The sequence below is a fragment of the Homalodisca vitripennis genome, chromosome 3, assembly GCF_021130785.1.
Source record: "Homalodisca vitripennis isolate AUS2020 chromosome 3, UT_GWSS_2.1, whole genome shotgun sequence".
Classification (NCBI taxonomy): domain Eukaryota; kingdom Metazoa; phylum Arthropoda; class Insecta; order Hemiptera; family Cicadellidae; genus Homalodisca; species Homalodisca vitripennis.
The window spans coordinates 61,006,419-61,024,228 of record NC_060209.1 but is presented as its reverse complement, the minus strand read 5'-3'; the positions used below and the strand labels follow the sequence as shown (position 1 = coordinate 61,024,228).

Here is a 17,810-nt window from a genome sequence, read left to right as displayed (position 1 = left end):
CACGTAACTACTAACACTACTAATATTTACAACCACAAAATAAAATAATAAAGGAGAATCCAGCATACAATAATACGATTACACTAAAGCATAAAGAATTAACAACAATAGATCGAGTCACCTGATAATGTCACGTGACAATTACGAAATAAAAATGCATAGACCTCCAAAATAAAAATGATATTAATATTACTTATCTACAAATATACCAGGGAATAAAAAATATAAAACTTTAATCATTTGACGTCGTATTTATTTAAGAAAACGAAGAATATCAAGGCGGCAATATATTGCCGCCTGGCCCGGAAAGGGTTAAAGATAACATCATCAGAACCACATAACTGAAATAAAAGTGGAAGTGGGAACCGTTTATTTGAAACCAAAAGGCCTCACAGAAATAAAAAGATTGATTTATTATTGCAGTGATTATTTTAAAATTAAATAAAGCTATTCTCGTCTTCGCTGTATCATCCACTGTATATTAATATTTGGATATTATACCAATTAATTAATCTGTTCCCACTTTTTACGAAATAATTATAAGTATTAACATTTCAATTTATAATATTTTGTTAGGCTATGCTAATATCTTTATGAATGGCGTAAGTTATATATTTTAAGAATTCAAATCAATAACGCAAATTTTAAAATTAACAAAACATAAGGCTTTTTCTCAGATAACAACATTCCTGTCATAAATAATTTGATATCAGTTAGTTCATGACAAACAATATTAAACCAGTGTGGTGAAGTAAAGAAAAGTCCGCTTCTGGAATCGGAAAGCTTTTGAAAATATTAATCCTTAATGAATGAGGAATGTTTATACTTTTATTTGAAACGAAGAATATTCAAGTGTTAATATAAAACTATATAATATGTAGGTAGGTGGTATATAGACATCCCAAATTATGGTGATAAAAAACTAGTTAAAGTTGCACAAAAATATTTCAAGAACATTTATATACTGTAAAGGATATGTATGCTATAATACTAAAATTAAATCCAAATTGATGAATCAAGTATTTTTTCTCTAAAATAACCAGAGTAAGAGGGACGAGTTATTGTGTTATGTACATGTACCCTTAGAAGAGGTTTACTTTAAAATAGCCAGAGGAAAGATTAGAAACTCAGGGTAATAAAAACGGTGGATGCTGATTTTAAAGCAGTCCTGAAAGCAGAAAAATATATAGAGGATACTCCTATATAGAATGTAAAATTCAAAATTTGTCACCACAGAATGAAGTTTTTACTTTGTTATGAAATATAAAAATTCGCATAAATAAAAACCATCAAGTCCCATAAAACTTTACATCCTTATCTTAAGCAGTTTTTATATGTAATTGTTGAAAAAATACCCCAAAATACCACTTTGAAGGCCTGCAATTCCGTGTTCTTTTTAAACAGTGTCCTTAAGTAGCTCCCCTAAATTGGCAACTCATGCACCGCGGGGGGTCAGGTTCCGTTATTTCACCCCAGTTTTTAAATCGCTACGATAGCCACGGAGTTTAACTATTTATGATCATAGATGAGTACGGAGGTACTAAACTAGATAGACACTGTTTGTTTTCCTTGACGACGTCTTATCTTATCAGCATCAGGCATGCCCAGACTGTTCTTGTTATCGAAATGAGACGAGTGCCTCCGGCCATCACCGGCCTTCGGGCTTCGCTGCCCCGCGCTGATGTCAATAAAAGAAAAACATCCCTCGAGATAGTACCTATCAGTAAAATATAAAATTCTAGAGGGGCTGATCAGAAATATAAATTGAAATGATTAGTTCACCTCAAACAATCAATTCCGTGGCTATAGTAGCGATTTAAAAACATGGGGTGAAATAACGGAACTTGACCCCGCGGGGTTTGCTATTCCACTATGTAATAACAGTTCTTTGAGATTTTGTTTAATTATAATCTTGCCATGGTTTATTTATGAACAAGGCTCACGTGAGTTGAGCTGGCGCCTGGCCTGCAGACCGAGGTTGAGGTTTATCACAAGCTGACCTCAGCCCAAGGCAATGAGTGCTGCTGATATCCCAGGGTTATCAGCACCATGTCGGAGTCGTGGGTCACAAGAGGTCAAACACTGTGTAATTCCTGTCTTGCATCACTTTGCGACTATTCTATCTGTAGATTAGAATCAACTACTTGAAAGAGTGTGGCTGTTTTCTCAAACGGTTAGACATGACTGATAATTATTAAAAAACCTAAATACAAGAACTCATGCCAGCTATAGGTTCCTTGTTTGTACACGTGTCCTTTTTCAGGAGCCCACAAAAAGCTACCCATGTAGGCTATACAGGTATGTATGATTATCTTCACACATAGAGCATAGATTTTATTTCTCAAGATAGTGTCATTAATTTTGTAACATATAAACATCCAAAATATTATTGTCCTTTGAGGTTTCAATTCTCAACAGATAGTGTTATTCAATTTTGTATAATATAACAATATTCAAAATCCTGTTATCCTTGTAGTTTTCAAACCCCAAAAGATGGTGTTATTCATTTTGTAACATATAACAACGTCCATATCCTATTATCCTTGGAGTTTTCAATCCTCAAAAGATAGTGTTAATTTTGTAACATATGTAAAAAATCCTACTATCCTTGGTGTTTTCAATCCTCAAAAGATAGTGTTATTCATTTTGTAACATATAACACCATGCAATATCCTATTATCCTTTGAATTCTCAGTAGGGAAATTTAGTTAGAGCTATTTAAAATTCAATAATAAAATTTCCTCCCCCTTTTTCAATAATAAATTGTAATAATATACATTTTTTAAATAACTAGTTAATTTATTCTTTTTGTTTTAAGATAATTTTCAGATAACCACATTATCATCTGATCCACAAGAACAGCACAAAATGAGCACTGTTTTTGCGCATTTTGAATTTGTTATAAATGCAACCAGTAAGATCAGCACACTACACTTTAGGAAGACAGTGATTATAGTCTTCCTAAAATGTATTGAACCATACTTATTAAATTTAATATATTTTATTACCAATCTGAATGTTGTTTGTCCTTTGAACTAAAATTCATTGAACCATACTTATTAAATTTAATATATTTTATTACCAATCTGAATGTTGTTTGTTCTTTGAACTAAAATTCATTGAACCATACTTATTAAATTTAATATATTTTATTACCAATCTGAATGTTGTTTGTCCTTTGAACTAAAATTCATTGAACCATACTTATTAAATTTAATAAACTTTATTACCAATCTGAATGTTGTTTGTCCATTGAACTAAAATTTATTGAACCATACCTATTAAATTTAATATATTTTATTACCAATCTGAATGTTGTTTGTCCTTAGAACTAAGCGCTATCTTGGAATTATGGAATGAAGAAACAAAGTCAGTTTAAATAATAAAAGAAATTTATTGATGAAAACAGGTAAAATATGACAGAAATATAAACTTAATGAAGAGTGACTAACAGAGTTAAACCATGGTCTGTGTAACTGATACAAAGGCTCTGCCCTTATCGCTATAATAATTTAACAGAAACTAGATGAAACCAAACTAAGGAAATTGAGGGAATGTATGTAAATTCAAGTTTTCTGATGGTACTACCAAAACTAATTTAGTAAAAAATATTTTCCTGTCTAAAAAATCGTTATTGTACATTTTACAAAGAATATACATTTCATAGCTTACATTATTTACAAGAGTATGCTTTAAGCAAAGTTTATACATTAATATGTGCATATATGGTACAATTTATCTAATAATTAATATACAATGCTTGAACATTGCTTACATTACTTATTGTATGAACCACAACATGCAATATATTATTCTGCTAAAAAGGCCATTACACCGATTGCTGAACATGAAATTTGACTTCTGGCAACATAAATTTAATTCAAAATGTGATAACCTAAAAAATCTCCATTATGATTTCAGTTAAAAATACTATTAATAAAACATTATACCTATGTATGCTTACTATGTAAATATGTTAAGAGAAGTTAGACTGATAAAACAAAATTTGATGCTATTTCAGATGTACATGTATTTGAACAAATAAATCAATTTAAAATTGTCTTTTATTTGGTATATTTCCTGAACAAAATATTTTTTATGCAGCCAGAAGTCAAAAATAAAATTTCTTAAACCAGAGCACCTATTCCTAAACCTGCATATCACAGACACACCAAACCTCAGGTAACTATTAAAGGCTACCTAGCAACCTACCATTCGCTAGAAACAGGTACTCATTTAACACCAAATGAATGAAATTAGAAAAGCACAATATTCGGGTGGAAGTAATTATTCCACCACAGTAAGTAAGTATTAGAATAATAAGGATTTGTTTGAAAAAATCACAAGAAAAATAAATAAAAAACTTTCAACAGAAATACTCGGATGAACTTAAATAAATACTGTGGAACCACATACCTAGGCTACACTAATAATATATTAAGTAATTACCTGTTTTAGCCTAACCTAGACTCAGTCATTCTTAAGAGAACATTTGTTCACATAAAGGTACATAATATTCACTTTCAGTGGGCCTAAGTAAATATTTTTGGCTTACATTCAGTACTCAAGCGTGTCAAGTTTATAATAAGCCTACCGACTCTCTCACTCACAGTTTAAACTTAACATTAATATCTAGAAGCAACAGGAAACTAAGATGGATACTTCCATCGTATATGCTCACTATCATTTTATAAAACATTTCGGTTCTTAAATCTGTTAAAAAAATACAATATTCAAATGTGGTGTAAGTGGATTTTTACATATAGCAAACAGAAAATCCAGCTTTTCTGTATGAAAGATGTGCCTGTTACTGTTAAGTGATAAACAATTTGAAATCTGTTGGCCTATATAATATCTTGATACCTTTTATATCTTTTCTCCAATGAAACAAAACTTTGGTGGATCTACATTTTTTTTAAGTACGTGATATTTTTATATCACAATTTAATGGAATGTGTTTACAATACTCTTTACTTATCTTAAACGTGTAATATTTCACTATTGCACTTTTCATGATTTTATCTGACAGTTGAAAACTTAATAATTGAAGCATCACAATCGATAGCATTTTGAGAAATTTAAAAACCGTAAACTCAACAACATGTAATTCTTCTATCATAGATAAATGTACAAACAATTAAAGTAGGGTATCTTAACTTACAAACCTCAAAACACATCCTTTTAGGTGCGACACAAAACATAAACACTGAACAAATAATAAATAAATTCACAGTCGCAATCTGAGCAGGATGGCACACAGTCCGACCAGAAGTATGAGGCAAGTGTGTAATATTTCACCAGCGCGACCAGAACGTCGACGTGCCGGGGTAAGAGGAAGCGACACGCGGGGACTCCGGGCGGTGGCGTTGGGCGGGGACTAGCACCGGAGTCGCGGTCTTCCGCTGAACGAGTAACTCTTCCTCGCCATCGGCCGGGGCAGCCTCTCAGGATGTCCTCCTTGAGCTGTCAGAGCCTGGCCAAACAAACCTCCTGGTGAGAAACAAGAAACAGTCAATACATTGGCACTGCAACACCTGTTTCTTTGTTGAGCTGATTCTTTTAAATTGGAAAAACAAATGAATGAGTTATTCGGTTTTTAGTTCTTGATGGAAATGTGTTTTCAGTTATCTAAATGAATGTTATGGAAATGAAACAAAGAAACCACAAACACAGTGCGAAGTGCCAATAAAATCTTACACTAAATATGACAAGATGACTGATGTATGTACTGGTGACAAACATGAACAGTAATCAACACAATAGTCATAATAAATAGTTTCCATGCAATATAGGTTTAAGAGGATAAAACATAATTTTAAAACGAAAAATGCTTTAAATGGGTGCACTGATAATTTATTATAGCTAGACAGTTATTGTACAGTAGTTTAACATGTTCACTGAAGCAGCAACATATGTTTAGAACAGAACATTGAATTAATTTTGTATTTATGTAGTTTCGCTAAAAACTCTACTACAATTTACAATTGATTTAGGATATATTATTTTGTGCTTTAAAAGTTAATTTAATCTATATATTAAAATGTAAGGTTTTAGTTTATTTGGAATGTAAAGTGAAATTGTATAATTTCAATAACCATTTCCAAAGTGCTTTGAAGTTTATGAAGTGCCACGCATAATAACCAATTTGTAAACACTCATTCCAGAGATAGGTTATCAAGAGAATATGACAAGTGAAAGTTTGAGATAGGCCACTTTTAATCTCACCTCTTAGGATTCAAAGTGCCTGTGATTCATTGACTACTAATAGGTATTCTCAGCAATAAGTGTTTTCTTGAGATGTTATTTAAAACATTAAGGTTGCTGTATTAAGCTAATAGGGATTAGTGAGCTGATAAACTTAATAAGCAAACTGATTTTATACCTTAAGAACAAAATACCAAATTTGCATTGTTACAACTTAAAAAATTATGTTATATATAATAACTAAGATTTTGTAGTTAGTCTCAAGATTGTATAAAAATGTAATAGTGAGAATGTTTAATTTATTCCCTGTCTATTCTTTGAGCACTACACTTTATTAATAAAATATTGATTTTAAGGCTTAACAGTGTTTAAGTTAATATCTAGTTTGTATGTAGTGTTCTAGCAAAATTCCTATAAACTCAAAAAAATAATAATAAATATAGGACCTACACTTTAAAATTTCAATAAAACTTTTCTTCTAAATCTAGCAAAAAATATTCAAATAAGATTTTATAAAAGGAAATAGGATTTAAAAATTTCAACTGGAATCCATGACCTAACCTTGAAGCCAATAAAAATATTGCATGTGTAATTTGTTGTCCTCGCCCCCGACTGTTGAGGTGGTAAGGAGAAGAGGGGAAGGGGAGATGCATTCATATTGCACATGAAAGCAGCTGGAAGCAGACGACGGGACGGAGTACGGTAACGATTGACACTCCCCCCTCCCAACACAGGATTCTCCAGTACTTTTCCGTGACGTAGTACGTGCATTCCTCTTTCTTATCCCGCTCAGCGAATTCCCTTTACCGATCGCTCAACTTTCATTTCCTGTTCCGTTATATGGATTTTGCAACAGTATAACACTGTCTTATCATTGGTTTACACGATCTATAATTATTTTAATTAGTCTACTGGTGATTTGTAACAAAACCCCCAGTCTATTGAACACGGTTTAGTACAAATTATCTTTGGAAATTGGCAAACAGTTTTTAGAGATTAACATATTGTTTGTTAAATAAATTATTTAGTGATGAAAAGAAACTTTATATTGTTATTTAGAATCATTAGAATTGTAAAAAGAGGTTAGACATGTCTAATTTTAAAAATTTCTTGACACTAATTAAGTTGGATATTTACTTACCATCTCTAGAATCCTTTATCCTCAGAGACCTCTTCAGCTTGTCCACCACTCTGGTATGAAACTTGTTGAGAGATGATGAAGATGCAGATTTGGGTGGTGATGACGAAGTGGACTTGCTGGGAGACTGGAGGCTGGACTGCGAGTTCCTGGAGGAATTCCTGGATAACCTGGATGACATTGCCATGGGAATAGACCTGTGTGGGCTGCCAACAATGAAGTCGCTGCCGGGCGAGGTTGAAAGGCTAGGACCTTCGGATTTTGAGCACTCAGACACTTTTCTGCTGCGGCAAGACTGAGGGGTTGGAGCACTCAGAACTTCTTCTGGATCGGCTCGATTTGTAGATATTGTAGTCATTTTTAACAACCGGCATCATGAAGGCCATCGTGGCTCATATAATTTGATAACGGAAGGAGGGAAACGATATTCAGTAACGTGGGTGGGTCTAACACTCACAAACTGCGACAACAATTCAGTTTAGAATATTGTCTTTAATAAATAACTCCTTTAGAAGAATTGATAATCTTGCAGAACAACTATTATCAAACTCAGAACGCAATATTGTAACAGTACCGTTCACTTTCTAATTCGAACAGACCGCACTTTCCTACTGTCGCGCTGCTACTAGTTGACGGCTCGAACTGCCAGCGCGGTTTTATTCTGCTCACTTATCGATCGCGCTCTGCTCAACCATTGGTCGAGCCTGGTGGCGTCACAACGGAGCAGCGCGAGCCATCTAGCGGGACCTGCTGCAACTACATCAGCGTCGTATTTTTATGTAGTACCCATTTATGGTATATTAGTAACGGCGGCATATTTCAACCGCGGCATATTTCAACCGAATTCCTACTGTAATTTACAATAATATTTGTAAATTATGTTAAATTTGGTAGAAATTGAATTCAAACAATTAATGTGATGGATTATTTCCGTATTATTCCATGATCAATACGTATAATTAAATTAATCAAATACTAATATCGTTCATATCTATATTTCCAGAACCGTTAACAAAAGGTAATTAATAGCCTAAACCGATTTCTAAATAAACAAAGCTTTTAAGAATCAAGGTCATATCAGAATTCATTCAAAGATACTGATATAATCATTGATTAAAAGCACAGTATTGTATATTGATTGTACAAGAATTGAAGGTAATAAACATGTGGTAAGTCACTTTAAAACTATAGTTTGTAATGATGTTAAAATTGTACGTTATTGGCGATTTTAAATAATGAATTAACGACGTGTTGAAATGTAGGCTGCTAATAATTTGAACAAAAATGATCAATTTGCTGTAATCTTTTTAAAACGTTTCATCACTTTATTGGCTGAGCTTTAGCAAAACCTATTACTCACGGGACTGGAGAATTCATTTACGTAATTCTGTCCGCACGGTATCTCTAAAACGAACTGACAAACAGGCTTGATATTGTGCATGAAGCTTCATTAATAGTAACAAGCAATAAGCATAGCAAGATATAGGTAACACTGATTTAGATGAAGGTGCGCTTCATGGGATTTGGCTGAGCGTTAGTAAATATTACACTGGTCTTATGGGTAACCGTGATGGCAACGAGAAAATAGCAGAATAAATATATGTGTAAAAAGCTGTGTACAATCATATGAGATTTTAACATGTGACGTAATACATAAAAAAGAAAATGATAATACTCTGTGGACAGTGAATATTAAAAGTCGGCGACAACTCATTTCAGCGCACTCCTGCGTTGTAATAACCCACATTTCTCATAAACAAAAATGTGAATTTATCATGTGGCAAGATATCTCGAGAAAAATTATCTATTGCATTAAAATTGTACATGAAACTTCATTTATAAATAGGCTAGAATGATTTCTATGATGGTGCATGTCCGACCATGTAATTTAGCTGAGCGTCATCAATTATTCTGCTGACATAATTTCTCTTTTGTCTGCCTTGGGACGTACAAATGACATTTATGTATGCGTTCTGCCTGTCTATCTATCGGCAGGACACCTTGGTAATGAGATGTGCTAGAGACTTTTTTGCATGCAACCTCAACAAAAGGCTGCCACGCGACACGTGGTGTTTTGTTTTTATTAATTTCTCGTAGTGTATGAACGAACAATCATTCACAAAAGTTGCAAATGAAGACACTATTGACCCTAAAAATTAAAATTTCAGAATGATGAAAACATTTGAATCATTGAAAATCTATTAGACGCAATTACGCTAGAAGCCCTTGACACCGTCATAATGAGTAAGTGGCGGGTCATTCGTTCAGTACTCTACAAATAGTGAAATGAATCATACGTTTAGATCAAATCTAACGTATTATCGTTCTGCGTTTCACATAATGAATTACTGCCTTCGCGTCCTTGGCTTAATCAACTACAATTGGTTGGGAAATGCAATTAATCTCATTCCATCCAACGAATTCCAAGTGTAGTCTATATTTCTGTACTGTTCATCACGGGGGCCTTCTTAAAATCATACACCGTTATCGTCTGTTTGTCTGTATAATAGTTCTTGGTACAAAGGCGGTAAAAACTTTAAACTTGGTACAACGTTCCCTCTTGTTCCAAAGAATCCCCATATTGATTGTCAAGTCAAAAGATCAAAAGACAGTCTGTCTGTTTGTCTGTCCATCTGTGCTTTAGCTTCTTATATAAACAACCTGGAGACTTGAAACTTGGTACAAAGTTCCCTCTTGTTCCAAAGAATCCCCATATTGATTGTCAGGTCAAAATATCAAAAGACAGTCTGTCCGTCTGTCTGTCCATCTGTGCTTTAGCTTCTTATATAAACAACCTGGAGACTTGAAACTTGTTACAAAGTTCCCTCTTGTTCCAAAGAATCCCCATATTGATTGTCAGGTCAAAATATCAAAAGACAGTCTGTCCGTCTGTCTGTCCATCTGTGCTTTAGCTTCTTATATAAACAACCTGGAGACTTGAAACTTGACACAAAGTTCCCTCTAGTTCCAAGGAAACCCCATATTGATTTTAAGGTCAAAAGATCAAAATACAGTCGATCCGTCTGTCTGTCCATCTGTGCTTTAGCTCCTGATATAAACACCCCAGAGACTTGAAGTTTTATTAAAGTTTATACTTTTTGTGAAAGTAAATACAGTATAGTATAATATTGTACTGTATTGTAAAGAACTTCACTTCAATTTTCTATTGACTTAAGTAAAGTACTGATTAAGCAATTTGAATAGGTAGTCTGATGTTAAACATTAATATGGAATACAAGTACGGGATGAGCCTAATGTAATTTACGCTCAAAGAAACTTTCTCGTTTCAGTGATTCCGTTTAGGAACATATTTGTTGAGTTTACAAAAATAAAAGGAGGTAAAAACAAAACTTATCGGAATATCGAGTATTGAAGGAAACATTATCCATTCTGTTTAGAAAAATATATGAGGTTTACAATAAAAGGCCACAGATGTAATTAAAAATTCAATTTATCGAGTGTTTTATATGTTTCTCTTTATTAATGGACTTTATCACTTTTTTAAACCATTGCGTGCAATCGTCTAATAGTCGGATAAGCCTCGTGTCTGGCAGTACTATCAGGTTTACGATCGTATAAAGTCAGCGTATCACATATGGAGGGCTCTAACACTGGTTAATCCTTCAGCTCATGGTTACTGGCGTTATGGCAGGTTTAACACAAGAGCTTCCATTATGTGAGCTTTACACTATCAATGTGCTTCAATTTAAAAATATAACCTGACCTTGGCACAGTTTTAAGGTTAAGTTGCCCTGATAAATGAATTATCTTCTGTTTTATTGTAGCGGTGGCCTTTAGTTAGAGCCATGATTTCCGTCAATAATATAATATTGTTTTGATTTTGTTTACGCTGGTGTTTTAAACACTATATGTAATGGAAATGGCATAGACGTCAGATTTTCAGAATTGTTTCTCTTTAGAATAACTTCCCTGAAAACATGAGAAATGTATACTTTATTTTGATTACTCCATTAATTTTATAAGGATTTAATGTGTAGACTTTCAGCAATTTTGTAAGCCCATGAAAAACAACTGAAGATAAAAATACAATATTTTGGATTAAGTACCGTATACGAGTTGAAAATTTAGGAAATTCCGTGTATTTTTATTCAAGAAAATTGTATATAAATAACTTTATTGTTAGGAAAATGTATTTTTGAGCAGGCACATCGTACAAATATTTACTATATTCTTATCCTTGTATTTAGCAGTTTTTCTGTGGCCCTGATTGGCACATATTCTTTAATTGCCAACAACCCCGGTTGGAATGACCAAATATACTCTTTATATATTTCTTTTCTTCAGGAAAGCTGCGAAGTTGTGACAAAACAACCAAAGCAAATACCAATTGAACGTAGAAATATTACTAAAGCCGTTTTTGTAGCCTTTCACTTTTAACTTTTAAATTTCAATAGTAAAGACACTATTTTGCACTATAAAAATATTAGTGACTCATGAAATTGGTTACACAACCTCACTAGAAAAGTAAACATACTCTGTTCTAACGATGTCGGAGAGCAGGGAGACACCTGGGCAGCTCACGTGGATGAAGGTTGTTTGGTTACTTTGGGCCCTGTCCCAGTGTTAAGACATACACGTATCGTATGGTTTGGTCTCCTAGAATAGAACACACTTCCTCAAATAACTATTATTGCTACCTAATTCCCTGAGCTGATGCGATCATTCTCTGAGCTATCTCTTGTCTAAATCCACTCACAAGATAGTTAACTTCTGGCTGCTTTAAACCTACCATACAACCTTCCCCGACTTGGTAAATGTTAAGAACGCCATGGATGGTAGTAGGTCACTATCCGCAGATTTCGATACATTGGACTAAAGAGATAACTTGATCTTGTTTCCTCTGGAGAGTAGTGGTTGGGGTAGATGATAGATGGGTTCTTTTAATGTTTGAGGATTTATCAAGCCTACGTGTGAGAGAGACCTCTTTCCTGACTGCTTTGATCGATTCAAATTGGAACAGAATAGTCACTCCTTCCTTCCAAGCAGGCTTGGTTAAGTTAGATTCCACTATCCTTCCTAGCAGTTGCTATATCATGGTTTTGGACAGGAAGGGGCTCCAATTTTTTCCCAACCCATCTTGAATTTGTGGCCATTCCAGAAGTCGCGCAAAGACTTTTTGGGTTAAGAGCTATGAAGATGTTCTTATCTTCTTCTCATCAAAAGCATAATACAAGACAAGATGACAGGTGTATCGAGAAAAACCTCCAGAATACGTTTAAAGTGATTTTGTTTAACAAGCGCGCGCGCGCGAGTTAGTTACTGGGATACTGGGATACTCCCCCTTTCTTTAAATTAGCATCAAAATTTTCCTTTCTGAACTGTCTTCTTTCTTTTCTGATTATTCTTCCATTACGGATGCGCTTTTAAACGGCTAAATTCTATTAAAAGAAAGGGAGTTTGGAATTTTACATACACCATTATAGTTTTAGAATTTATAGGAAATATTTTACACGTTTCCTTAAAAGAAGATTCCAGTGTCATTCCACTTATAGCTATCGAGAAATTCGAAATTGTTTTCAAAGAAAATTTCCTCCATGATATGAACCTTTAAGAGCACTGTTTAGCGACAAAATTTATAAAATTTCAATCAGCTGCTCCGTTACCACAGTCGACCAAAATTTGTAGTTCCACCATACTTGACATATTTTTTAGAGAATATCACTCCAATGTGTTTTTATTACATACGCCAATCGTACCAGAGCAGTTGAATGTATTGAATTGTACAACTCAACTTAGATTGAATCTGCGTTGTAGCAGCAGCAACCAGTAAACATCATAAATTTTGATTTAAGAATAAGCTCAATAAGTACCTGTAGCGCTGTTATAAGGGAACAGAAGTAGGAAACACTGTCAGTGTTCAAGTAGAAGAGTGATGAATACTTTCGCTGATAAATTATGACAAGAGCCGCTTGCTGTTGAGCAATTATTTCATACTGTTGCTTATGATTGTGCAACAGGGAAATGTCTATTTAGATAAGACGCATGTAGCTGATGAACAGCTATAACTTTTGAAAAGAAGAATGAGCAAAAAAAATTTTCACATATTCTATCTAACGAGTAATGATAAAAGTATATAAATAAACATTTCGATTTAAATCTCGATTCTTAATCAGTGTCAGAAAAGTAATTTCCCGGAATGGTGATTTTAACATGTACCGGAATCTTCATACGTAAAAAGAAGAATACTGACATCAATTCCTTCAGGGTGATGATACTTTTGGATTTTCCCAATTTTGGATGTGTGGAAAGTTGTAATTGCCTAAAATGTATTTACTGTAGTTGAAAATTGGAATTGGTGTTTACATTGATATGGGGTTATGATTAGAAGCTGCGCTAAATTTCATAATCTGTTGGTAATTTACATTCTTTTTTACTTTTCGAGGTTATTGCTGGAGTATTTCGATTATTAGTTTTAATAAATAATCAGCTTAATGTATTATTATAAAAACAAATAAAGACTGTGAATGATCTAATGCAGACATATTTTTCCTAACAATGACAACACTGTTAATGCACTTAAGGCAAATGCAAACGCAATACAAATAGGTTATCCATAGAAAAAGTTACTAGAAGACCAAAAGTGAAGGTTCTAAGATGGTTTTTTAAGAGAGAAAATCTTCTACGAATGTTTACTCATAACCATTTAATTAGGTTTATGCACTATTTATGGGTTTTTGCAGACCGATCTATTCCCAGACCGTACATTTCGGTCCACACGTTGCTTAGGTACATAAGATGAAAAGATCGTAAAGTTTTTTAACTCACCAGTCTACACGTGACCTACAGTTGCACATAGATCTGATGTACATAATCACAATACCAGAAACCAACTTCGGTTAGATGTGCCATACACTAGGCTAAGTAAATGTTAAAACAACTTTTATATCGTAAGTCTGAAAATATTTGACAAGTTGCACAATGAAAGTAAACTCATGATTTCAAACTAAAATGTTAAAATGTTACAAATCGTTAAGCTTAAATTCTTTTTATGATTTAAATTAATTTTTTAGCCTTAGATCTGTACAATTATAAATTTTATCCTTTTTAACTTTGTGAATGTTAAAATCTTTATAACTTTTTGTAAATGTTTCAATTTTAACCAAACTACTCTACTGTTTTGTATCTCATCGATTTATATGTTGATGACTATTGAAGTTGTCTATTGCATGTATGTGTTTGCTTACATACTATAAAGGTTTATGATTATTTAGAAAAAGTCAGCATATTTTTCATCAACGCCGTCTACAACATGCAGAAATTAGAATGTCTAAAATCAGACGTGAAATTATATTCGTATAGGAAATATTAAGTGATTTTCTTCACCGTGAAGGTAATGTAATGCTAATACCTAGTTTTAGAATTGTAGATGTTAAACGATTATTGATTAAATAAATTTAGTAATTCATTTATTAAATAATTTTGTTCAGTGATTATGTTTCTGTTAACTTTCAATAATTGCACTTTAACATAGTTTGTGTGATAACCCCTGTCAATCAACCTCTGTACTGGGCTATTGCTATTGCGGAGTATGGAGTTCTGGAGGCCGAGACGCATTCAGCCGCCCGCCCGCCGCCACCACGCCGCCCCCAGGCCCCGGCCCTGCCACCACCTCGATCATGACGGTCACCACGCTGTCGCCACGCGCTGCTGACCGTTGTGTAACTTTGACGTCATGCACACATTATCAAGATGTACACGATGGCGGCTCAGGGCATGGGTCAGATCTATAAATAGGGAGTGTGATGAAACTGGGCTTATGGTTGTTTTCATGTGTTTTTGCATATTGTCATCGAAATAAAGATTAGAGGTCAGAAACCATTAAAGTTTCCAATTGTCACTTCTGGTATTATGACGCGACATCAGTCGCAGAATTGTGGGTTGTGACCTCGAGATAACATCATTATCAACCTTATACAAAACCTAATCCAAAGGCCATTTTAGATAGCTTGTTATAACCTTGATAAATTACGCTAATTTTATAACGATATGCCTATTTAATCCGTTGACAATTAAAAGTAGTGATTACAAAAACAGATATCGCAGTTTTAAATAAACTAAGATACATAGACTAAAGTGGAGGAGGCTGTGTACGACGACCCGTGAGAACGGAAACGTCTGACGATGATGATGATGACAAGTCTAATGGATTTTTTTGCAACACAGAACGTTTCAAAAAGCTATAGCCTTGAGAAAAATGTAGGACTGAAATGTAGGTCTCGATAGCATTTTAATTTCAAAGTTCAAAACGAACTATGAGCCTCGCACGAATGGCTCAATATCTGTTGTTTTGGCTTCTGGTTCTGCGTTAGATAAAACAAGAAAGATATTTCTTATCTCGAGATAGAGTTACGAGAGTTAGAGTTACGTGCAACTCACCTCGCGTTGCACACTCCACGTCATCGCCCTATTCAACTTAAACGTGACAAACAGATCTCTTAAGATCATTGCAATTGCACCATTCTTGGTTGAAGATCTGACGTATGCAAGACATCACTCGATGTGCTTTGCCAAATGCTGTGTGTAATTAGTTGTTCTGAAACCGCTCAGAAAATGTCCATTGCTATTTCGTGACAAAGTTCACTTACTTCAAATACTTTATTTACACAATACTATATGTTTAAAACGTATAAACTGGAATAACTAAAGGGCCCCATACACCTGCGAGTCTGGCTCGCGAGCCGGACCCGCTGATTATTCACCATACACCTACGTATCTTGCTCGCCCAGTTGCAAACATGAGTTTTTCGAAGAAGGTTGCAGCTGCGGTCATAGTGTTAGATGAGCTAGGTGTATTTAAGAAGAAACGGAAGAAAAGGGTAATGTGGTCAAAGAATTGGTTACTAAATAGAAAGAGAATTAGTCACATGAATTTATTGAATTTTGTTAGGAATGATAGTCGCCAAGACTATCAGAACTATTTAAGGATGTCAGCTGAAAGTTTTAATATGTTATTGGACAAGGTTAAACCGCTTATAACAAAAAAGACACTATACTGCGAAACGCTATATCACCAGAGGAACGCCTCACTGCTACTCTCCGTTTTCTGGCCACCGGACGGTCTACATAATAAATGCTATCGGCAAATTTCGATACTCTTCAGTAAATGTTGTTAAAAAATCAGGGCTCATAAATAACTTGGAGTCAGCCATGTTAACTCAAAACAAACAAAACACCTTACCCTTGGCGGAACGAGTGGTGCGTAACGTTTGGCCTACAGTAGTGAAAACGGAATGAACAGATTTTTCGGTGGTGGGGGCACGAGTCCGATCCGTAATGCGCCATACACTGGCGAACTGATACTCGAGCCAAGCCGAGCCGAGCCGCACGGCAAGCAGTGGCGGATCCGGCTCGGCTCGCCTGAATTTGACTCGGCTCGGCTCTTTATTGTCCATACACTGACGGATTTGGTCCATTTCTAGGCGAGTCGAGCCAGGCTTGCGAGCCAGACTCGCAGGTGTATGGGGCCCTTAAGCGTAAAAACGTATTTCCCCAGAGCCAACAGTTCAAGGTCCCATATTAAGTTATTAGTAGCTGTAACTGATCAACAGCGACTGTTCTTTGAAGACGAGCTGCGTAATTTCAAAGTTATCAGTAGGTGATTCATTGACATTGACTAATTTGAAGTCTGGCTGAGGTTGAAAGTTGAACTTTAAACTTATGAAAGGTCAGTAAAGTTGACAAATTACGAATGGTATTTTATTTTGAAAAAGGTAATAATTAAAATTGATTTCCTATTTTTATGGGAACGGCCACAGCGAATGGTAGTGAAATCCTGTAATTCAGGTACTTAAAAGTTGAATTTGGAATAAATTGAATCTACTCGTAGAATGTTTGGTTGAATTACGAATAAATAATGAATTTAGTATGTCAAGGCACAGAGTAATAAGGTATATACACCTTACGCAGGTATATACACCCTGCGTTTCGATTTTCTGTGGTCAAGGTATCTTAGTCGGTCTTTAATATAATTTACAGTTTTAGTTAGTTTTAAACATTTTACTCTGCGGAGGTTTTGAAATTGAAAACAACTATACAAAAGAAAACAAAACGTGATTTAAAGAGCGATATTGCAAAAACTCGCCATGATTTTACAGTGAATTATCGTATCAATTCAGACGCAGCAATCAGAGATATAAAAAGAGAGATCTAGAAATAATTGGATGTAAAGGGTTCATAAAGATAGCTGAGTTTGCGTCAAACACTCATCAAAAGTACGAGATATTTGTGCTAGAACTATCAAATGATTATTTGTAAGTCTTTGTTTTTGCGTGGATTTAGTGTACGTACAATCGTGTTTGCCCGCACGCGCCTTGCCGGGCCGACTAGTCGCCAGTCACAGGTCACAAGGTCACACAGTATCATTTACAGCTGACCCTACTCTCTTCTTTAAGCGCCATTTAGACACAGATGTGAATTTAATTCCGCTTGGGAATGTATATTTTCCGGG

At 34.6% G+C, this 17,810-nt stretch overlaps 2 protein-coding genes across 2 annotated transcripts in view; both read right to left on the bottom strand.

The window, feature by feature from the left end:
• Positions 1–17,810, bottom strand: part of LOC124356985 — a 191,458-nt gene that overhangs the window by 158,132 nt on the left and 15,516 nt on the right. The window lies entirely within an intron of this gene.
• Positions 3,375–8,038, bottom strand: LOC124356986 (arginine/serine-rich protein 1). The gene is given in 3 exon segments (XM_046808339.1): positions 3,375–5,490; positions 7,346–7,637; positions 7,639–8,038. Coding segments are annotated over 3 exon segments (495 nt in total). The 5' UTR covers positions 7,729–8,038; the 3' UTR covers positions 3,375–5,377.